The 24,676-nt window shown below is 37.9% G+C and overlaps 1 protein-coding gene across 10 annotated transcripts in view; it reads left to right on the top strand.

Annotated features, from left to right (window-relative positions):
- The window catches only part of SH3D19 (SH3 domain containing 19), a 240,069-nt gene that overhangs the window by 93,251 nt on the left and 122,142 nt on the right, over positions 1–24,676 (top strand). For 8 of the 10 annotated variants that reach the window (XM_056803671.1, XM_056803672.1, XM_056803677.1 and 5 more), the window contains one exon: positions 3,714–3,753. In XM_056803671.1, coding sequence (XP_056659649.1) covers positions 3,714–3,753 — 40 coding nt within the window. Of the gene's footprint in view, positions 1–296; positions 677–3,713; positions 3,754–24,676 lie in introns of those variants that run through there. The other 2 variants (XM_056803675.1, XM_016423175.2) reach the window with 2 other exon arrangements.

Here is a 24,676-nt window from a genome sequence, read left to right as displayed (position 1 = left end):
AAAAGGGAAAGAGAAGTCTATTAATTTTTAGCAAGATGAAGCCAAAACATTCATTTCAATTTTGCTTTCAATGGCCAGGGGTGGAGTATACATACCCTCCAACATAATCAGCCAGGCTTTAGACCCAAACTGATGAAACTTACATGAGCTCTGAGTATTTTACATGCAGAGTTTGTGCATGGACATATATGTGTATACATATATGTATATATGTATGTGAGTCCAGATTAATAGACTTTAGAGAAAATGTGATATTTGTTTTTTACAAGATCAACCTCCTAGATTAAAAAACCAAACAAATAGCTCAGCACAAGGGTAAAGCCCCTGTGTGTTTTGGGAGTGGAAAGCCACAGAAAGTCCAGAGATCCTGTTTCGCCAGAGAGAATGAAAAGGAAAAGTGAACTCCATTACATGAACTTCCCGAATGACAGCATTCCAGTTGTGCAGCCTGGTCATAGCTCATCTGCCAATCAGAAGTGAGCCCTGGAGGGAAGCTCTCTGATGCTGTCTGTTGTTTACATGGATTGTGTGACTCGGTTTCTCCCCCTCTCACTCGAGCCTTCTTGGTCTCTGGGTAGCACCGAGAAGATCCTGCCCCGGCAGGAGAGTCTAGCAGCCAGCATCTTCCCTCCCAGCTGAGTAGAAGTTTCTTTCAGGTCCTTATTAGCAGCCACGGGTAAGAGCGGTTTCCTGGGGACAAGCAAAGGGTGGATGAGAAGAAGGGCTGGCTCTGGGAATAAATAGAAGCGTCGGTGGCAGCGGGAGCCCTGCTAGGAAGATGGGACGGGGATCAAAGTTGGGAAGGACTAGCTGTTCCCGAGTGACTGAGGTACCAGCTGGATGGATGGATGGAGGGGAGGGAGGGGAAGCAGGTTTTGTTTCTTGAAAGGAGAAGTGAAACCTGATTTAGCATTTGAAAGAGCTGAAGGAATATCAGATTAAATGCAAATAGCCGGCAAATTGGAAGTGGCCCCATTTTTCCCTCGAGCTTATTAGGGTATGGAAATACACTGAAACAAGTTGTCTGGAGAGATCTTTCTTGAAGATTCGCGTTCACGCGCATGATTTGCCGGGAAAGAAATATTGAAGCTAGGAGTCCGGCTGTAAGGGTTGAGGACTGGCATCATCACCCTGAAGTGAACTGAATAAACTCGCCTCCTTTCTCTGAATTACATGCTTCCAGCCTTATCTTGGTGTCCCCAAAAGGCAAAAATGAGAGGAAAGGCTGCCAGGACAGCTCTTTTATTGCCATGAAATCCAGGCTGTACTATAGGAACACGGAACACGGGCACTTAGAATGGCTTTCTGTACTTGATATATTTCAAGAGAGGTGGGGAAGTTCTTTTTATATTTATATTTCTTATATAAATATATGTATGTATATATATATATGTATATATATTTCTATTTAAAGAGGTGGGGGTTCTTTTTTTTTCTTTTCCAGATAGTATCTTTTTTTTTTTTTTAACCCCGATCCTGTCTCAGAATCTGTACTAAGTATTGGTTCTCTAGCAGAAGAGCAGTTAGGGTTAGGCAATGGGGGTCAAGTAACTTGACCAGGGTCACACAGCTGGGAAGTATCTGAGGTTGGAATTGAACCCAGGACCTCCCAGCTCCAGGCTTGACTCTCTCTCCACTGGGCCACCTACTAATTCCCTATAGATATTATCTTGTTTTTTAAGTAAGAACAAAAAAATAGCTTGTGGATTTTATATATAAAGTTTCTTTGAGCAACTTAATGGCATATAATGAATATTTTAGTTCATTCTTTTTTCTTGATTGTTGAGGCTTATTTGATTTATAGGTATAAAAAATCTAGTTAAATTTTCTTGATTATTTAGGCTCATCTGACTTATAGGTATAATCTAGTTCATTCTTTTTCGTTATCGTTTAGGATCATCTGATTTATAGGCATAAAGAATTGTTCATTCTTTTTCTTGATTGTTTAGGATCATCTGATTTATTGGTAGAGAGAATTTTAAAAGCTATTTCGTCTGGTTCTTTTGTTTTAGATGTATGAAAATTGAGGATTAATGAAGTTAAGTGATTTGACACTTTAAGTGTGAATATTATGTAGCCAGAAGAATTTGAGCTCTGGTCTTTGGACTCTTAAATCCTGCTGTTTCCCCCCTCAGAAATGTTAAGCAGGCACCCTTTGTCTATCTGGGGTTAGCATTCAAATTCAAGCCTGAAAATTTCTGGGAGATGAGGAGTTAAAGAAGGAACTATGCCAGACTTTTTGCATTTGCAGATGTAACTTTAGCAGACTGCTACATTCTCTCCTCCTTCCCCCCAGTGCTTTTGGAGACTTCTGCCAGCCATGATTCATGGAATGATTTTTTGGGCCTGAGTAATCTGTGGTTTTCTGGTTTCCTCACTTTCCTTCCCACCCCCACCCCCCACCCCCTTTGCTAAAGTCTTTTATGGTTTTGGCAAGGGAGTGAAAACAGCTAAAGTTGAAAATAAATAAATAAACCCAGTGAACTCTGCTTTTTTTCTGAGCAGATGATTTTTAATATGTAATAAATTTTATGAGCTATGTCATCATACCATCATCTCTTCAGCTAGATAAACCCTCTCAACTCAGATAATGATTCTTCTAAAGGGCAGAATACGGCATTTATTTTGAATTGCCCCTTGAGAAACTTAATGGTTCTATACAGCTACCAAAAGAGGCACAAGCTGAACCATGCTACTCCTCTGCTCAAACATTTTCAGTAGCTCCCTACTTTTTCGAGGATAAAATAGATTTTTAGCTTTGCTTTTCTCAAAAATGAATATTTTATTCATGCCTTTTTATTTGAACAAACGTGGTTTCAGATACTACCTAGCTATGAGATCCTGGGCAAGTCATTTAGCCCCAATTGCCTAGTCCTTTTAGCCCTTCTGCCTTTAAACTAATACTTAGTATTGGTTCTAAGACAAAAGGAAAGGGCTTAAAAAGAAAAGAAAAACCAGATAAGCAAAACTAACCTAGGCAGAAACTTCATCTGACAGTTTATATAACATTCTGTACACATAGTTCCCCACCTTCCATGGAAAGGAGGGAAGTAAGACTGTCATTCAAGATATTTCACAGTCTAGTTCTAGTCTTCCTTTTTAGATTTACTTGGCATCGATTCCCTCTACACATTCTAAATTTTAGCCAAATTGGATTATTTACTAGTATTCCCCAGACTCTATCCCATCTTTAGCTTCTTAATGGCAACTCCTTTAGAGAAAAGAGTGTTTCATTCTTTGTATTTGTATCCACCAGACCTAGTATAGTACCTGACACATAGTAGGAGCTTAATAATAAGTAACTGTTTATTGATTGTTCTGAGTTATCCTTCCCCTATCTCTGCTGGAAGTATTCTCCATTTTCATCTCTATGTCTCAGAAATCCTTATCTTCTTTCAAGGTTCAATTCAGCTAGTGTCCTCTCCTTCAAGATCCCTTCCAGAATCACCCCAATTGTTAGTGCTATATCTTCCCACAAATTACTTTGCATTTATTTAACTATGTATATATTTAATTCTCCTGGTCAAATCCAACCTTCAACTATTTTGTTGTTGTTATTTTCTTTTGTTCCAGTACCAGGAAAATGTCTCACACATAGTAGGCACTTAAAAAGTATGAACTGAATTGAAGGAAGAGACAGTATTTGAAAAATTCTAGTTTTCCTCTATTGCTATAGAAGAATTTTGACATATCAATATCTTCTTTCTTTGCAGATTGCAGTGAAAGAAATAAACCAGAACACCGTTCTTCAAGGTATGCAATTTTAAGAAATCTGTCTAGGACTATGTCAAAACTTGGGATTTTTCTCATCTTTTAAAAATGATTCTGAAATAACTTGTACTCCAGTTGCTTTCATTGTATCTATGTGTCCTGTATCAGTATTTCTGAATGAAGAAGATAACCATTATCATTACTTGACTTCAAAGATCAGGAAGAGGGACATGGATAGAAACTGATAAAATAGGAAGCCATAGGGGGTACAATAGATGGAACACTGGACTTGGAGTCAGGAAGACCTGAGTTCAAATGTAACCTCATATATTTCCTAGTTGTGTGATCCCGGAGTAAGTTATTTAACTCCCATTGCCAGGCTTTATTGCTCTTCTACCTTGGAACCAATACATAGTATTGATTCTAAGAAGGAAGGTAAGGGTTTTTTTAAAAAAGGAAGAAAACCAGTTGATTCAGCTGAACAAATCTTTCTTGTCTCTTGAGTTGCATCATGGTCTACCAGCCAAACATCGGAGTACAGATAGAAATCCTTCTGATCGTTTTATAGTTAAACAACCAAGAAGTAATGTCAACAGATGGATTCTTTAGTTCCCTGAATCGGTCCAATCTCAAGGACAATTTCAATACCTCATAAGGGAAAACTAGTCCAGTCTCCATTGGGGAGTTAGGATGTTGCTCCTATTATAGGAGGAAGTAACAGAGACTAGAGAACAGAGATGGGGGGAAATATATATATATATATATATATATATATATATATATATATATATATATATATATATATATATATATATATATATAGAGAGAGAGAGAGAGAGAGAGAGAGAGAGAGAGAGAGAGAGAAGCAAGAGAAAACAAAGAAGAAAAAGAAGAGAGACTAAAAAAGGAAAGAGAGAAAAAGAGAAGAGAGGAAAGGCAGGAAAGAGAAGAAAAAGAAAAAACTATGCAGGAGGAAATCAGAGAGCTTTTTGGTTCCATCAGATAATAAGTTTCTCCCAATTTCTCTGGCTGTGATTTACTCTGAGGACAGATAGTCAATCTTTATATGTTGTTTTTCTCAAAGGGTCTATGTTCGGTAGCTTGTTCCTAGTTGGTGCTTAATAAATGATCTTTAGATTAAATTAACAATCGTTTCACCATAAACAGGATGACTAAATTTCTGTAGTAAAAAAGGTTCTCTCTTACTGTTAATTGATGCTATTGTAGCCTGTGTGACATAGCATTCTCTCTGCCAACCTGGTTTCTCACTACTGGCAGGTCTAAGTCCCAGAGGTGCCATGAATATGCTGCTACAACTTACTTGTTTCTCTATTTAGAGGGTCTTAGGGGTAATACTTATGGGGGTGGAGTTGGGGAATGTACTCCTACAACTTGTAGTTGCCGAGCCCCCACCAGTGTGTTTCCCATTTACATTTATCAGTGTGATTCCCCAAATCATAGCATGACATTATTACCTTTTTTTATCATCATTTCTTAAACATAAAACATTTACTAAAAGGCAAATGCAAGAATAATCATATAACATGAATTCAATTAAAGACCAAAAAAATAAGGAAATAAGGATGATCGTAGAAAGATCAGATAGGAACAATCATAAATCTAGATCTCACTTTTTTACCAATAAACATAATATTTTTAGGGGAGAGCAATTAACACAGAAACCTATCAAAGAGACACATGAGTGGGAAAATTCATATACCTGGGGCAACTTACAACTCTGGACTGCAGGGCTTGATGTCTTCCATCTTCTGGAATGATTTATACCTCAGGGAGCCACTTCTCTGCTAGATCCTGGTCCTTGCCACATTCCTGCTGGGCAAAGCCACTCTTCTTTTGCTTTCAAGTCTAGGGAAGGAATGACAGGCTCATTTCATTGGCAATTATCCTTCAACAAGGTGCATTAAAAAAACTATTATACCTTATTATATATGCCCTTTTAGTAACCAGTGGATCCCTTAAGCTGAAGAACTGCTAAGCTCCCCATACTATTTGCAGAAGATTCTTTATACTGACCAAAAAGTGCAGTTCATAACAATATACAGGTGTATTCCCCTTCTATTTCCCCCAGAGAAGTCAGTAGGGTAGTACACACAGGTACCCTTGAGAGGTCTCCTTTATCTCACCTGTAGAAGACACTAGAGGGCAATAACCCTAATAGCCCCATACCCAGCCAATAGAATTTAGCTCTCATACAGTGAGCATCTAGCAGGTATTCCAGTCTTTTCCCAACCAACTAACAAAGCAGTGAATCAGTAAATTGTCAGTTAAGCAGTTCAAAGCTATCTCTGTCTTCTGTTCCCAGCTTCTTATGATTCCTCTTAAGCTCAGTTCACTTTCTGACTTTTCCATGTGTCTCATCTTATAGCTTCTTGTCCTTTTGTTTTCTTTATCCCTGTTATTGCTCCCATCAGATCCCCCAGTATTCATGTGACTCATCATTCTTTATCTTATGGAGGCAAAACTGAAGACATCTTCCTTTCAAACACATATGAACTCAACACTCCTTATATAATTTTCCCATAGTTCCAAACAGTTATTTCTTTTATAATTTTGTCATATATAAGCTTCAAGAATGGAGCATGCAACCAAAAAAAACTTGAAAAGGGAGAAATCCCTAGTTAAACACCGAATTGGAAATACTGAAAATCAAGGAAGATATTAATGAAATTGAAAGTAAGTTTTGTGCTTCAAAATTCTAAAAACAAACACTTGTAAATGAAACAATTGACTACAATGGCAGAAGCCAATTATTATCTCATTTATTGTTCTGCCCTCAAATAGGTCTTCTCAGAATATTTTTCTTGGGGTGGGGTGGAAGGAGCTGGATAGCTTAGTGGATTGAGAGGGTAGGCTAGGGATGGGAGGTCCTGGATTCCAATCTGACCTCAGACACTTCCTACTTATTTGACTAAGTAAATCACTTAACTCTCATTGCCTAGTCCTTATCATTCTTCTGCCTTGCAACTATTATACAGTAATGATTCTAATATGAAAGGTAAGAGTTTTTTTTTTCATTTATCTGAATAAATTAGTTCTTTCTCTGATTGTAAGAACATTGTGGCTTTTATTTAAGAGACTATTTCTTCACTTAGTTGGTTTTATCTGTTCTCCTTACACAAATATTTCTTTCCTTTTTCAATCCTTTTGTATAAAATTTAAAATTAAATCTTAATAATAAAAATATATTTTTGGAGTTTTATTAAATAATCATTAGAAATCAAGGAATAAAGAGGATTCAAAATACAACCACTTGCCCATGGCTGGTTAGCCATTTTCAAAATCCCCACTCACCACCATCACCACTGGCTGCATGCCATAAAAGGAGCCAGAGCCTCAATGCCCACTCACTTTATCCTCTGTCTATAGGAAGTATGTAATGACAGGAAGTCAGTGGGCTCTCAGGATATGTAGTTCTTTTTTAGGGTAACAGATTTTCAATTATACGTGCCCCCCAAGAGCTGAGGAAGACTAGTCTCTCCAATGGGTCTTGTAAACATACCAACTTTGAAATTATAATAATTTGAGGATAAGAGGAAAAGAGAACAAAACCAATAATTGCTAGGCTCATTGACAGAAAGCCAGTTAGAGGGCAGTCCCCTTCGACATGAGTATACATACAAAACAAATGCATTCAACCTCACACAGTTCAAATCACCACATCCCAGAGTTCATTCTGGATCATCTGGTGCAGCATGTGGTCTGTGGAGGCATCTTCATGGTACCTTCTCCAAACAGTTCAATTTCTGGATTCAGAGAGGTAGCATGTTTCTTAAACTAAAATTACTTTCAAAAAGAATTTAAACTCTGCCATTTAGAATAATTATACATTTGTCAACTGAACACAAAAGGGGTAATACCTAATATTTTCAAATGAGATAATATCTTTTTAAAGTATTTTGCATAATGCATGGCACACAGTAGACACTATATAAATTTGTGTTCCTTTTTTCTATAAATTATTTTTCATTTAAGCATTTATTTTTCTTTCTTTACCATCCCCCTACCCCCTAAAAAACAAGAAATGAATCCCTTATTATAAATATGTATAATCAAGCAAAACAAATTCCCAAATTGGTCACATCCGAAAATGTGTCTTATTCTTCACCCTGAGTCCATCACGTTTCTGTCATGAAGTGGACAGCATTCCTCATCTCCAGTCCTCTAGAATTGTTATTCTTTGCATTGATCAGAATTCTCAACTATTTGAAAGTTGGTTTTCATAATGTTGTTATTGTAGGAGTTGTTCTGTTGGCTCTGCACCTTATGTATTTTTCTTTTCTTTTTTTAAATAATATTTTCTTTTTTCCCTAATTATATGTAAAAACAATTTTTTACATTCTTTTTTCAGTTTGAATTACAAATTCTCTCCCTCCCAACCTTTCTTCCTCTTCTCTCCCTGAGGTAGTAAGTAATTTGATTTTGATTTTGAATCACATATATTTTTCTTAAGATCACAAACAAATATGGCATTTAAATTATATGTGTCTTTGTGGTTATTCATATATGTATCTCCAGGGTTGTTAGGTAAGCACTATCCCAAGACCCTCCTTCACCCCAGATAGGGAGGGACATAAGAATTTTTTAAAGGTACTTATTGATTTAGTAGTATTGTATCTACCTATTAGAATGTAAACTCCTTAAAGACAAGGACTTTCCACTAGCATTTAAATAGGACTTAATAAATGTTTTGCCCCATTTATTTTATTCATTCATTCCACAGTTCTGATACTTCATAAGGCTTAATTTGTTTTTATTTTGAAAAAATTTTTGAAAACATAAGAAATTAATGTAGAACATGTAATAGCAACACAGCTAGCCAAACTTGCTTAGTATCTATTGCCATCTAAATAAATTTCAACATAGAAAGTGCCATAACTTTTTTCCATCATTTTAAAAAATTCTTCTATACTAAAAAAAAATTAATGCAACTTTTTGTTTTTATTTCTTAAATTTACCCTTCTATCTCTCCCTTACTTTTCTCAGTGTCATCCCATATAACAAAGAACTTACTTTAAAAGAAAAAAAGGAGGAAGAGAAAAATCAACAAAATTAGTCAATACACTAATTCTACCCAGATATGCAATGTTCCACACCTATGGACTCCTTTCCCTTCTACCTTCACTTTTGAGAGCTGTCCAGCAGTCTGCGACCTCAGGTTTCATTCTGTTTAGGTGGGACAGGGAAGGTGAATAAGGAGTATTCCTGAATAAGGAGGACAGCTTAGGTGTTTCAGAACTGTTACACAGGCGTGGCAAGAAGCTGCTCTGCTTGGCACAGATTCTATCTTTATTTTTATACCCAGTGGTTACATATTTCTCTGGCACATGGTCATTTTTCAACATACATGATTTCTTGCAGGTAATTGGATGTGTTACACATTAACTTCTAACAAATTGTTTAAGTAACATTCTATGGGGACAGCTGGGCAGCTCAGTGGATTGAGAGCCAGACCTAGAGATGGGAGGTCCTGGGTTCAAACCTGGCCTCAGACACTTCCCAGCTGTGTGACCCTGGGCAAGTCACTTAACCCCCATTGCCTAGCCCTTACCCCTCTTCTGCCTTGGAACCCATACGCAGTATGGATTCAAAGATGGAAGGTAAGGGTTTAATTTAAAAACAAAAACAAAAACAAACATTTTATGATCATCTTTGCATACCAAGTTGCTACAACAAAGCAAAGTTTGTTAGAGATAAATGATATGGGCAGGGTAACCAGGGATCAGTTCCCACTGACCTGTGAGATGCCCAGCTAAGATAATCATTATTGCTTTTAATCAGCTTTCATAATCAATCAGAATTACTTAAAAGATAAGTAGCAAAAACATTTGCTGCTAGGTGCAGGGTTAAAGGACAAAATTAATACAACCCAGATTTAGGTATTTTTCTAATTTCCAGGTTTCATTTTTCTGTGTGACTTAGAAATGTTGCTGGGCTTCAATAAACAAAACAAGTCAGTGGAGTATGCCATACCAGGCTGTACCTAAGGGGTGATTGATGTGCCTGTCGTCTCTGGTTTGTAATGGGAGTAGAGAACCTGGATGTGATCCTGCTAGATGCTTAAGTCTAAGAGAAAGAGAGAAAGGAGGGGGGTAGTGGGTACATAAAATTCTTTAGGTTTTAATTCCGTGAATAAGATCTTTGGAGTAGATCTTTAGGGTGGTATTCTGGGGGGATTAAGCATGGGAATATGTGTATTAATCTTGTGAGTATTTTGCTCTTATTTTCCTGAAGCTAGGGAGAGAACAACAATCATAGCAATTTCATTAGTAAGGGAAGTTAGTGGGAGAGGTCACATAGAGAGGGGCTGAGTGGGTGTCTCCATCTTTCCAGAGGGTCACTTTGCAACTCTGGTCTCCACGTGTGACCATGTCAGACAGTATGGGTTTGACGGCCCCCAGCACTTCACCTCTACAAAAGAGGGGGAAGAGGTCTTTTTGCATATATTTCCTTTGGAATCAAGCTTATTCTTTGTAATTTTGCAGTGTTCATTTGGTGATTGTTATTCTTTACATTTGCTTAGTTGTAGGCTAATAGAAGTTTTCTGTGCTTCTCTCTATTCATCATATTCCTCATTTCTCATAGCATCGTAATATTCCATTACATTCATATGCCACAGTTTGTTTAATTATCCTTCAATCAATGGGCATCTATTATGTTTTCTGGTCTTTGTTACCATAACAAGGTATGCTTTAATTATTTGGGGGTGTTTGAAGTTTTCTCTGCTTTTTATATAGCCTTAATCTCTGTTTTCATGTGCTAGATTAGTCTCTTGAGTTTCAAGGAGCGACTCTGGGTATCATGGAGTACAGGGCATCTCCAGTTTGTCTTCCCACAAATGAGTGGAAGGAGCATCTTTTTCATACTATGAAACTAGTCTCTTTCCACAGACAAGGAGACATTAAGACTTAATGAGTAGGATACATATTAGCAGCCAGTTTGGTGTGCCCAGCAGGCAAGCAGCACTCAGTAAATATTTACATTGATAAAGTTCATGGCATCTCTTCTGACTTTAGCCTTCGTTCAGCTCCTTTCAAGTGCTATTCTGTTGACCCTAATAAAGATGTTGTAGATTTTTGTTTATAAAACTTTACCCTCATAACATTCTACTCAGGAGGATAAACTTGAAGCAAAAAATAGAAATTGTTTATGTTTTTCTCTCTGAAATACATCTATTAAAATGCCATGCTCTGCTGGGCTTGGTTTACTATAATTCTGGAGCCTTTACTTATCCATATGTTTTGAGTCTTCTGCCTCTATAAACTATAGCTGGTGTATAATTACATTTTGGCATTAGGTTTTCTGGGCATTAAAATAAACATTACTGCTGCTCTGGCATCTATAACACTGTAAATGAGGTGAAAAATTAAAATGTATATAGGGGTTTTCAAAGAATTACCTCAGAGAAGGCTTTATGAAAGGACTATTAACATTTGAAGGACTCCTGTGGAGGATATAAGTTGTTTTGTCTTGCAATGGTATGAAAATACAGTGGCTTTATCACCTCCCCCCGCGTGGCAGGAATGACAAGGAAACATTGGTACAGTGGATGATTTGGGTAATTGAAAAGTTTGGGCAGCTGGCGTAGTCTATAATATCATGGTTTTCCCATTTAGGGGTTCCTTTGCAGTTGTTATTGATGATATCCCTACTCCTAGGCACCTAGTCAAGCTTGGAGCAGAGATATAAGTTCAGCCTGCTCCTTCTTCCCACGACAGGATTGGAGATCCCCCTTGTTTTCAGCAGGTAAAACACAGCTAATAGGGGCTCCATCCATGGCAGTTAAAAAAAAAGTCACTCTGTGCCCCTCACAGTACTCTAGAATTCTGAAGGGAGATGTAGCCCCCTTGTCACTGAGAGAGGGATCCAGGGAGCGAGTGCCACATTACTCTCCCAGCGATCTGGTCTTTATTTGTTCCAATTTCCTTCTTCTCCTCTCTTTTTTGTAGAACAATATTTCCCGAACTTCCATGTGCCAGGCTATGAGGATAAGCCTTTCATGAAAAATGGTTGCTGACAGCCATATTATCCCCTTCATCTTGTAAAATATTGAATATGAGATTATATGTGAACCATAGGTACTTATTCTGTGCAGCAGTCTTTTCTAGTATGAAAATAGGCTTACTATTTTATATGAGGCCAGAATTTCTGTAAGCTATCCCCTTTACCCAAGGGATAGTTCATATCCCCAGGCCATCCTAGCTTGATAGACCAAAACTTATGGAGCTCATCAGTTAGTTAATCAACAAGTATTTATTAAATATCTCTGATGTGCCTAGCACTCTGCTGCACACTGGAGATAGAAATACAAAGAATGAAATCAGGATTTTCTAACTATTCCATTCCCAGGCACATTTGGGAAATGCTGATTCAAAGGTTCTGTTTTGTTTCCATTTAGAGATTTAACTATTTGTCTAAGTCCCTGTGTTCAGTAAGGTTAGATGCTCTTCATTCAACATTTGGCAAACATTTTAAGGACCTACTATGTACAGGGATACAAAGATTTTTAAATGCCACATTCCTTGCTTTCAAGAAACTTACATTCTTTATTTCTTGAGCATTTATTTCTTTTCCTTAGTTTTAATTGAAGCCTGTTGTTTTTATATTTACATTAATTTCTCAATATAAGCCTTTCCTTTACCTCTTCTCAGTAAACCATTTCACACAATAAAAAATATATACATATATGCTGTGGAGAAGAGAGAAATTACAAGAAAATGCAGCAAGACAAGAAGCTGGAGATTGATCATCTGTCAGTCAAAGGAAGATTCCATTTGGAATGTGACCGGGAAACAGTTGGGGGCAAGAGCCAACTGCTTGACTGGATTTGAGGTCTTTGGGCTTTCTGGCTGACTGAAGGAAGAAGCTGGTTTTATCTCTGGGACTTGGAATAATCAAGTTAGAGGCAACCTGGCTGATTTGAAGGAAGAAGAGGAAGGGCAATAGTCCTTATATCTCTCTCTGACTGGCTCTGTTTCATGCTAGTGACTGAATTGCCATTTCTCTCAATATCCCCCAACCTAACACTCACTGTAGAGAATAGGGATATCCCACCCTTGTCCTGTCTTCCCCAAATAAACCCCTTGTTTGACAAAGAAGATTAAGAACTATTTCATTGAATCCTCACAGCTCACACTGAGTGACTTGAGGGAGACTGAAGAAGAGAGGAGGGGAGGCTGAAAGGCTTCTGAAGAGGGAGGAAAATGGGAGGTGTTAAGGGAGGAGGATAGGCAAAAAAAAAGATAACTACCTGATCCATTAGTTATCAGTATCCATCAAAATATACCCCCCTCCAAATATCATCTCTTACAATGTGCATATGTGATTTGGGGTTTAGGCTTTTAGAAATCTCTCTATAGCAAAAATAAATAATATGGAAATAGATATCAAGTGATAACATTTGTACAACCCAGTGGAATTGCTTGTTGGCTCTGGTAGGGGGATGGAAGAGGGGAGGGAAAGAAAATAAATCATGGAAAAATGTTTAAAAATAAAAAAGTTAAAAAATAATAAATATATACATATATATATAATACCAAAAACAATTTCCCAACAGATAGTCAAAGGATATGAAGAGAGTTGTCAAATGAATCACCAGCTATTTGCTACTACATGAAAGATTGCTTCAAATCACTCAGAATAAGAGAAATGCAACTCAAAACAACTCTGTGGGTTTACCTTATGGCCAGTGGTTTAGCAGAGATGACTGAAAATGAGAATAATTATTGTTGGAGGGATTGCAAGAAGACTCTAATACCTAGTTGGCGCAGCTGTAAATTGAAGTAATTTTTCTGGAAGACAATTTGGAATTATGTTAGGAAAGTGACTAATATGTCCACACCCATGCTCAGAGATCCTACTGTTAGACATATTCCCAAGGAGGTAAAGAATATAGGGAGAAAGAGCAATATGTGCTGTGATGACAAAGAAATAGAAACTGGAAGCAGAGAGATTATTTTGAAAGCTGTTATAGGTTATTACAGAGGTGCCTAAAGAGAAGCTAACAAAGCATTGGTAGGCATTTGTAGAATCTCAGATCAGTTTTGGATTATGAGATTACCCCAGCTAAGGAATATTCTAGGTATCCTGTCATAAGATCTCAAGCTAGAAGGACTAAGAATACATTGATTCCAATTCATTCATTTTATAGTAGGACAAACAGAAATCCAGAGAGTGACTTCCTGCAGGTCATACAGGTAGTAAGGGGCATAGCCAGAGTATTACTGGAATTTCTAGTTTAGAATGTAAAACTTTTTCAATGACAAGACACAACATACTCCTGAAAAGAGTATATTCTCTATGATAACGTATTGGCAAGAGCACACTACAAGTTTCCTGAAAGAATATTAATCTGGACCAAATTTTCTCTTCCTCTGAAGTAGTTATTCTATAGCACTGACATCCTACTACAGGCATACACACCACCTAGCATTGCCTTCATCAACATCATGTGATGATTGCATCATGAATATGTTGCAGCCATAAGCCATGACAGCTTTAGAACTCATGCTCACATTATTCAGAGGTCATTTGGTCTTGTATCTAAACAGAGACTAACAGTATCCACAGCTGGTCTCTTCTAAAGACCCCAAGATAAGGAATCCATTAGTTCCTAATATGATGTATTCCACTTTGGAACAGCTCTAATTGTTGAGAAATTTTTAAGGACCCAAAATCTAAAATGCTACTCATTGCCTCTAGTTCTGCTCCATTGGGCCAAATACAAAGAGTTTAATCTCTCTTCTCCATTGTAGTGTTTCAGATACTTGAAAAAAGTTCTCTTCCTCCTCTTCCCACATAAGCCTTCTCTTCTCCCAGCTAAATATTCTCAGTTCTTCCTTTTGATCTTCATGAGCCATTATCTCTAGTTCTGTCCTTCCCATTTTCATGATCCTTTGTTCATGCTTCATCTTATTAATGTTTCCCCTAAAATATGGTTCCCAGAACTGAGTGCAAGACTCCAGATGTGCTCTGATGCAGGCAGAGTACAATGAGCCTACTAAATCCTTCATTCTGAACACTATGCCTTTCTGGATGCCATAGAAGTTAAAATTCTTTAATTCAAATCCACATCTTTTGAGCTTAAGAACATTTTGCCTCTTTCCATTCCACTATAGAGTTCTGTAAATTTGTTGGGTTGGAAAATTTCCAGTGGAGGAGGATCTTCTCCAGAGCAAGAGATATGTTGTATCCACCACAGATTTTAAATTCTAGATCAATATACCCCTTGTCTATATACACTCAAACACCCATACACATCAGTCCAAGCTTACTACCTTTATAAGTCTAAACACAAATTAGCTTGTCTTCTTGAACTCCTTCTAATGTTATTTTGCTCATTGTCCGTTTTTTCATGGAACCAGTTAACAACACTGGATAGTTTATATATGAACTGTTTCAATTGCTGTTGGATTTGAATCTCATTAAAACCTTTCCAAAGGTTTATAGTCAAAAAATTGTTCTGACTCTCAGACTACAGTTCCTAGCATTGAAGCCTTCCTTGTTACTGTCCAGTTAGTAACCTCCCTAGATAATGAACTAGAGAATCAGATAAATGAATGAACCTAATATTTGAGCTACTGTCCAAGCTTGTGTCACTTTAGAGCTTGGCCTCTAGTTGAAAGGGGTGTACAGTGATACAATATGGCATCCTTCCTCTTGGTAGAGAATGAAGGTGAACTGGAATCGATTGCAGGAGCTGTCAAATGTGATTGCTTTGTTGATTGGCTTGGCTTGACTTTTTTCTTTGTTGTAAGTAAAGTATCCAGTGGGATATATTGGGAAATGACTGTGATGTTTATAAAAATGCATTAATTTTTCTCAATGGGAGAAAACTGGAAATAGAACAAGAAAAAAAATCATAATTCTGTGAACAGAAATAAATCCCAAGGCTTAAATGTCCAACAGAATGTATGCTCTTTGAGGGTAGGGATCTACTGTGGTTTGTTTATCTTTGTACACCTCTTTCATACATAGCAAAGTACTTTTTTAATTAATAGGAACTGAATAATTGCTTATCAAATTAAAGAAAAAGAGAAATGGTATGGAGTAACAGGATCTCTCTCATGTAATATTTGACTTCATGACTCTCAGTTTTAGGGCATTAAAATTAGGAACAGCTCTGTTTAGGAAGTTTTTGTTTGTTTTTTAAATTCCAAAAGGAAAGATTAAATTCCCAAAAGCCTTTGGTGCTAGGTATAGCACTATCAGACCTCTTGTTCTCAGTTGGGAAAACCTCTTCTCTTTTCCAGAAGAAACTTAAGTTTTATCTGATGGTGCTAACAAATATCAAAAAGTTTCATCCTTCCTTTATAGCAGAAAGGTTGCCCCTGTGCACCAGTCCCAGAAGAGAAAGCCAGGACAAAATAATGTCTAAAATAGTGGTATCACTGTCAGAAACAAGGTCTAGGAGGACCTGAGTTCAAATCTAGTCTCGGATACTTCCTAGATGTATGGTCCTGGGAAAGTAACTTAAGTCCAATTTCCTAGCCATTACTGCTCTTCTGCCTTGGAACCAATACTGAGTATTATTTCTCAGACAAAGGGTAAAAGTTTAAAGAGCCTTTTTCTGTCTTGATCTCTGTCTCTCTATCTGTTTATCCTTTTTCAACCACACATGAACTCCACATTCTAGCCAAATGGGACTCCATACTGTCACTTGAAATCAACATACCATCCCTAGCTTTTGTGCAGTCATCTAAACCCAGGCTCCAAATGCCAGGGTGCCCTCCATCATCTTTGCTACTTCCCAGCATCCTTATCTCTCATTAAAGCTCAGCTCAGTCTCTGTTTCCTCCACACATGAAGCTTTCTGTAATTCTCTTCCCTTTCCCCAGTTGGTAGTATTCTCTGCTTTTTCCAGTTGTCATGCATTTACTCATCTCTGTACATCATATATCATCTATGAAGAATGAAAGTTCCTTGAACTCAATTATAATCTAGGATTTTGAGCTTTTGATCAAGATGAAGTAGAAGGGGTAGCTAGGTAGTTCAGTGGATGGAGACAGTGGGTCCTGGGTTCAAATTTGCCCTCAGACACTTCCTATCTTTATGACCCTGGGCAAGTCACTTAACCCCCATTGCCTAACCCTTACAATTCTTCTGTCTTGGAACAAACACAAAGTTATGTTAGACAGATGGTGAGAGTTTTTGAAGAACAAAAAAAATGAAGAAGAACACTAAATTTGAAATCAAGACCTAGGTTCAAATACTCTTCCACTTATGACCTGTGTACCTTTGAATGAAACATTTAACTGCCCTTGGTGTATTTCTCTATAAAATGAGGGGGCTGGACCAAATGGCCTCTAAGGATGCTTCTACCTCAAATCTATGATTCTAAGCAACCTTTGTTAACATGCATCAAGGTCAGCAACTCTGGCTCCAGCCCTGAATTATATGTTCCCTGAGGTCTCAATTTTGGTATCCTCATCGTTGCTCAATGAGTTGATAATATAGTTCTAATAGTCCCCATTTCACAAGATAATTTGGAATGGTTTGAAGGAGTAATAACAATAATCGAATTTAGAAATGGAAATTACTTATGTTCACATCTCCATTGGCCTTAGGCTTGTCCCTTGTATTCCTGATTCTGAAATGTATTTCGAAGTTTGGGTGCCATGAATATATTAAGGAAATAGGACAGTGCACTTAAAGCATTTATGTGCAAACCAAGGCTCTGCTGCAGAATCTATTTGGGCAAGAACTGGGATTTACAGCTCCTCTCACGAGGACTGACACTGGGCCACTGCCTTAATGAGTAATGGAACCCTTTATTGCTTGTCTTCCAACAAAACCAAAGGAGGGAGGGAGGGAAGAAGGAAGACACAGAGAGAGAGGAGAAAGTTCCTCCTAAAACAACAAAAATTACAGCTAGCTCCATGAATTCTCCAACACTTGCACACCCTCTGACATGCTATGGTTTATGAATAAATCCTAGAAGTGATGGAATTCTTAAATCACCATTCCTCATGTCCTTCAACCTAGGCTCTCCCCTCTCCTTCCATCTCTTATTGAATAATCTTTGCATTAACATCTGGACTAAAAGGAGACAACTTTTCAGAATCCTGTACTAATTAGTTCTCACTTGTTTAAACTTGTTTAAATTAGTTCTCACTCATTGATGAGTTTATTTTTATTTCTGCATTAGATTTCAACTCAGCACAGATTTGTCAAGATTGGGATGTAGTGAGTACAATTCAGTTTCAAGTCTGACCTCATTTTCCCCTGGGAGAGATAATTATTTTGTTTATTCATAAAAAAATTCACTGTCAAAATTGGCAGCATAAATACAGGATTTTTTTTTAAATACAGGATTTTAGAACTGATAGAGACCTCTGCGATTATCCAGTGATTAGGGTCTAAACCAGTCATTTTGCAAATGAGGAAATTGGCATGCCAGAGTCGCCTGGGTTGTCAGTGGTCATGTGGATACTTGTGTCCTCTTCTGGCTCTTCATTTCTCCTCCTTTGCAAGCAAGGTTTGCTCCCAGTGCTCTGCAAGTGGCCATCATTTCATTTTGGCAATAATAATAAACATTAATGGATTGTATTTTAGTTCTGATCTTTCCATTGCTTTCCTCTTCTTCCTTGATCCCTGCTCAGAACTGCCTTAGTCCCTTGTCTTATCTATTACTTTTTCATCCCTATGAGTCATTTATTGAAGCTTTCTTGGAAATGCCTCTTGAACCACTACTTTCCTTTGCACCCCAACACGATCCTCCTGTGTGCTATCAACGACTAGCTTTATAACCACATCAATGTAGCACTTAACTATTTTCAGAGCACTTTCATATCCATACCTCATTTCATTCCATGGAAATACTAAAGATATATTTTTAAACCCTTACCTTCCATCTAAGAATCAATTGTGTATTGGTTCCAAGGCAAAAGAGTGGTAAGGGCTAGGCAATGGGGGTCAAGTGACTTGCCCAGGGTCACACAGCTAGGAAGTGTCTGAGTTCACATTTGAAGCCAGGAATTCCCCCTCTAGGCCTGGCTCTCCATCTACTGAACTAGCTAGCTGCCCTATAATTTTTAAAATATCTACAGAGCATATATTTTTTACTATTCATTTAAATTTGAGGAGACTGAAGTACAGAGAGGTAAGCAACTTACTCAAGATCACATGACTAATAATAACTGGCAGACCTTGGATTAATAATTAATTCATTTTTATGTAGAAGTTGAAGATTAACTATTCATTTTCCCCACTACCTACCATGAGTTAGGTACTATAAAGCTTGTTATCCCCGTTTTGTAGTGAAAGAAATCAGATAGGTTTAGTGATTGTTGTCTTCTCATAGTATGAATGGTCTGCTCTCAGATTTGAACCTAAATCTTCTGGTTTTATGAGAGCTAGTGGCTCAGTGGTAGAGCGCCAGGCAGGGGGGTAAAGAAGATTCGTCTTCCTGAGTTCAAATGACCTCAGACACTTTAATAGATATGTGAGGCTGGGCAAGTCACTTAATCCTGTTTGTCTCATTTTCCTCATCTGTAAAATGGGTAGGAGAAAGAAATGGCAAACCCCTCCATTATCTTGCCAAGAAAACCCTAAATGGGGTCATGAAGAGTTGGAAATGACTGAAACAACTGAACAACAACAGTGACTCTGATTTCAGATCCTATACTCAGAACTCAGATGTAAGAGATAAAAAGGAGAGAGAAAACTCATATATAATAATATTGAGTTTCTAAATGTAAGCACTCTATGAATGAATGAAAAAGCATTTTATTAAGTATTTAAAGGTACCAGATGCTCTGTTAAGTGTGAGAGGTACCAGTGCAAAGTGACAAGACAGTGCTTATTCCCAAGGAGCTTATATTCTTTTTTTTTCTTTTAGTTTCAAATTGGTCATTTTTGTAGGAAAGCACTCCAATAAAACCAAAATCCCAAAATAAAACTGTAAAGAAATGAATGAGAAAATTTGTATGCTTTGATCTGCATCTGACTTCAACAGTTCTTTCTCTGTACCTGGATAGTGTTCTTCATCATAAGTCCTTCAGAATTGTCCCAGATTAGGAGCTTTCATCCCATTGGAGGGAAGATAGCACATAAAAGGAAGCTAGAAAGAAGAGAGACATGGTCTAGAAATGGCTAGGAAGCCTGGCTCCATCCAAGATAAGGCAAAAACTCATCTAACAGAAGCCAGGGTTCCAGGGGCAGAATTTAATTGGTTCTGGTGGAGGGAAGGGGATAAGGAAGATGGCTGGAATGGAGGTGGCATGATCTAAAAATTACCAGGAAGATAGAAATGTGAGAACTATTGATTGAGAAAGGAAAAGAATGTATTGGGGTGGGAGGTGGAGTAAGGAGAATCAGGAGAGAGCAATTTCTGAAGCCACACTTAATAGGATTGTGTAGTTAAGACTGTCATATGCTGCAGAGGGGTCAAGAGAAAAAAGAGATGAGTGAATTTGGCTATTAGGGGGTAATTGGTGATCTTTGAAAGAAAAGTGTCAGTAGAGTCTTCAAGACAGCCTGGGAAAATTGAGGAACAAAGGTTATGTATGATAAAGGCAGAATAGGTTTAGTGTGAATGTGATAAGAGTTCAGAAAAAGGAAGGACTCGAAATTGTGGTCAGAGAGTAGGACTTAAGTTTGGAATCTTGGAGTTAAGACAGTTGTAGGAGCTGATGAAGTACTACCGAGTATTTCTGCACATAGGCTGGAAGAATATTGGAGTTGAGGCTGATGAGTTCTATAATCAGACTGCCATAAAGTTTATCAACTAGAATATTAGAGGGACTGAAGATGATTAAGACTGGAGTAGAGAGCAAGGTGTAAAAGTCATTGAACAAGTTAGGAAAGTGACCAGTAGATGACATCAATAAGGATGGAACAACCATAGCATAAATAAATCATCTGATCTTCAAAAGAGATTTTTTTTAATGGAAAAGACTAGGAAAATGTCTGAAGCTGTAAGACTAGACCTGATGATCTCTTGATTTCTCTTCCATCACTAAAGTCTATAGTTCTCTGATACTGTTTCTATTTCTAAAGCTTAACAGAAGAGATGGGATTTTATGGGATTAAAGATTTTGAGCTAGAAGGAGCCTTAGGGTCATCTAGTCCAATCTCCTTGTTTTATGGATGAGAAATGGAGCCCCAGAAATGCTAACTAGCAGCCAAGTTGGCAAGCATTTAATAAGTGCCTACTATGTGCTGGGCACTCTGCTAAGAAAGATAAAGTAATTTATCCAAGGTCATGCTTTTCAGTATTCAGTAGCCAAGCAGCAACTCAAAACCAGGCCTTCCAATTCCATGTCCAGTATCATCTGCACAATACCATACTTTCCTAGGGCTTCCTGCACTTGTCACTTGCAGGCAAAGTGATCATGCTTAGAAAACAGCTTAGAAACAAAAAAAGGACCATAATTAGAAAAAGATTGCAACTCCATAAAGTACACAGAGCAAATTTTATTCTGTTTCACCAAATGGAGTTGGGACAAATAATATGAGCAACATTTTTCCATTGTTATTCTTTGGTAATTCTATGAAGTTGCAAAAATTTATAATTATGACTGCAGTGTCTTAAGACCAAGACAACAAAGGTGGACTAGTTTTCAAAAGCAATCAGTTGATCAATGTATAAGCAGAGGCTCATACCCAGCTCCTGGCTGAGCAAGGCTTCCAGGGATTCCTACTTTTATCCTCAAAGCAAAGAGGATTTTCTTCTCCCTTCTTTGGCAATGTCACTGTCTTCTCATCACTAATGAGGCACTTCCTGACTCTAGATCTCTGGCTCCCTAGGTTCAAAACTTTGTCCCATACATTCCTGATGAACTTTCTCCTTTCTTCTTTTGAATCTTATAATGCACATATTTAATTGCACATAGTAGACACCTAAATAAATGTTTGTACAATTAAATCTAATTGAATTGGTTCCCAGTTCTGCCACCCACTCCATCTTTCACTTCTCCCTTGAGAGAGGTAAGATGTCATACTGCATCAAGAGCTGAACCTAAAGTCAGGAAAACCTAGGTTCAAATTCTGCCTCTGAAACTGGCTATGTTTCTTGACCTCAGGGAGTTTCAGTTTCCTTGTCAGTAAAATGGGGGCAATGATGCCTATAATACCCATCCCAAAAGAATATTAGGAGCTTCAGTTAAGCTCTGCATTTGAAATGCTTTGCACCCTTTAAAGTGTTTTATAGCTGGCATTCTCACCTTTGCTGCCACAAAGTTCAGAGCACCTGGGCATTTCCCAGAACTTTATTTCTAAAAAGTTATCATCCTTTCCCAGCTTGCGACCAGTAAACATACACTCTAGGAAGCTATGTGAGAGTCCTGCATGGAACCCTGTACAAACATAGAAAGTTTTTGGAGAATGGGAAGCTCCAAGTTAGCCTGAAAAACTGTGATCCCCAAAAGGACAAATATTTCTCCAATATTGTCAGGCTCAAATTTACACCTTAACCTAAATTGTCTTTGTGTGATCTGGGAGTCCAATGGCACTGTGATGAGACCAAAGCTTTAGGGATCCCCTAAAGATAGAGGTGGAGGTCCTGACTAAGGTAAACAAATACAAGAAGCTGGCTAAAAAATATAGTGCATTAAAAAAAAAAAAACTCCTTCCCTTCTGTCTTAGAATCAGTATTATGTATCATTCCCAAGGCAGAAGAGTGGTTCATGGGGGTAAAGGGACTTGCCCAGGGTCACACAGCTGGGAAGTGTCTGAGGCCATATTTGAACCTAGGATGTCCCATCTCTAGGCCTGGCTCTCAATTAACTGCCCCAATATTTTTGATCCCTAATTCCTTGATCAAGCCAATCCCTCTTTATCATTAAAATTCTCTGGAGACTGTAGTGTAGTATTACAATTATTAAATACAAAAAGCAGATCAGAGAAAGAGAAAAGCATGAACCCTGTGGCCCCTTACCTCCTCTGTGAGCCAGCCTCTTGCTAAACCACCCACACTCCTAACTCCCTGGTCCCAGGAAAAGGGCTGACTCCTTCCCTTCCATCTTGATGTCCCCTTTCCAAGCCTCTGATTAGAGGACTTAAAACCTCCATCAGGACAAAAAGCTGGTCTTCCCATGGGTGGTGATGCTTCCCTGCATGGAAGACAAAAGGAAGGATATCTCCCTCCATGGCCTCAGGGAGATACACTTGGTGCTTCAGGCTTAAAATCAAACATCACCTCCACCTCTATCTTTAGTTTTAAAATCTAAAGGTGGTTTTGGGGTCCAGAAAGATAAACACTACCTTTCCCCACCCTTGAGTACCAGACCCTGAACTGAAAAAAGCTGACAAGGTCCCAACTCTGCTCCCCTTCAGGGAGAACACAGAGGCAGAAATAGGTGAGGTGAAATCAACTCTCCTTGTCCAAACTAAGAAGATGCTGGGGCTATCAGGGACTGCTGGCCCCAGAAAGGGCTTGTCCATAAGAGACATCTCTGGCTATTAAGTTCTTTTTTCTCTGCTAAAGTCAAAGTGTTTAAAATGGAAGGGTATCATACACCAAGAGCACCTGATCAGGTCCCACATCTGTATTAATTAGAGTGTTAATTAGTAAATGGTGGAAGCTGCTAAGGAGTTAATAAATTTGAAAAACTGGTAATAAAAAGGGTGATATAGGGGGCAGCTGGGTAGCTCAGTGGATTGAGAGCCAGCCCTAGAGATGGGAGGTCCTAGGTTCAAATCTGACCTCAGACACTTTCCATCTGTGTGACCCTGGGCAAGTCACTTGACCCCCATTGCCTAGCCCTTACCACTCTTCTGCCTTGGAGCCAATACAGAGTATTGACTCCAAGACAGAAGGTAAGGGTTAAAAAAAAAAAAGGTCATATAAGAAAATGTCAAGAATAGAGTTGTGGGTAAAAAAATTTGCATAAAAGGGAACTATTTATTATAGAAAGAAAAGTGTCACACCCTATACCACGATAAATTCAAAATGGGTAAATGACCTGAATACAAAGCATGAAATCATAAATAAATTAGGTGAACATAGAATAACATACCTGTCAGATCTATGGGAAGGGGAGGAATTTAAGACCGAGCAAGAGATAGAGAACATTACAACATGTAAAATGAATGATTTAGTTATATTAAATTAAAAAGGGGTTGTATAAAAAAAAAACAATGCAACCAAAATTAAAAGGAAAGCAACAAACTGGGTTGATTTCACTTCATCTATTTCTGCCTCTGTGTTCTCCCTGAGGGGAAGTAGAGCTGGGACCTTGCCAGCTTTTTTCAGTTCTGGGTCTGGTATTCATGGATGGGGAAAGTTAGTGTTCATCTTTCTGGATCCCAAAACAACCTTTTGATTTTAAAACTAAAAGATGTCTGATTTTAAGCCTGAAGCACCCATTCTTTCTGGTGGTGGTTGGTAAGGTCTTGCTGTTACCTGTTTCCTCTCCTATATTCTTAGGATTTAGAGCTAGAAGAAATGTTAGAGATGATCCATTGGGAGAATTTTAATTTTAGGTGCATGAACTTGGCAAGGAAAAAAAATACATTTTTATCTTCTTCATTCTTTATTTTATTCACTTCCAGCTGAAGTTTTTAATTTCTTTTAACTAAGAATTTTTAAAATAATATTTTATTTTCCACCAATTACATATAAAAGCATTTAAAACTTTCTTTTCTTTTTCTTTTTAAATTTTGAGTTCCCAGTTCTCTCTCTTCCCACTCCTTGAAATGGTAAGCATTGATTATGAATTTTTTAAAAATTATACCAAGGAGTCCATAGACTTCACCAGACTGCCAAAGAGAGCCACAGCACAAAAAGATTTAAGAATCCCCAGTTGGGAATCCAAATCTCATTTTACACCTGAGTAATCACCAGGTGAATGAGATGGCTTGTTCAGAGGCACACAGGGCACACTTAATAGTGGCAGAGCAAGGATTTCCACCCAATTCTCCAGCTTCAAATCCAGTATTTTTCTTCCACAGTGCATTAAACTAACTAGTCCATTTCAGATTCTCCTCCTTTTTATTAGGATATGGC

The sequence above is a fragment of the Monodelphis domestica genome, chromosome 6 (assembly GCF_027887165.1).
Source record: "Monodelphis domestica isolate mMonDom1 chromosome 6, mMonDom1.pri, whole genome shotgun sequence".
NCBI classification, from domain to species: Eukaryota; Metazoa; Chordata; class Mammalia; order Didelphimorphia; family Didelphidae; genus Monodelphis; species Monodelphis domestica.
The sequence above is the reverse complement of the archived record's forward strand: the minus strand, read 5'-3'. Positions and strand labels throughout refer to the sequence as shown.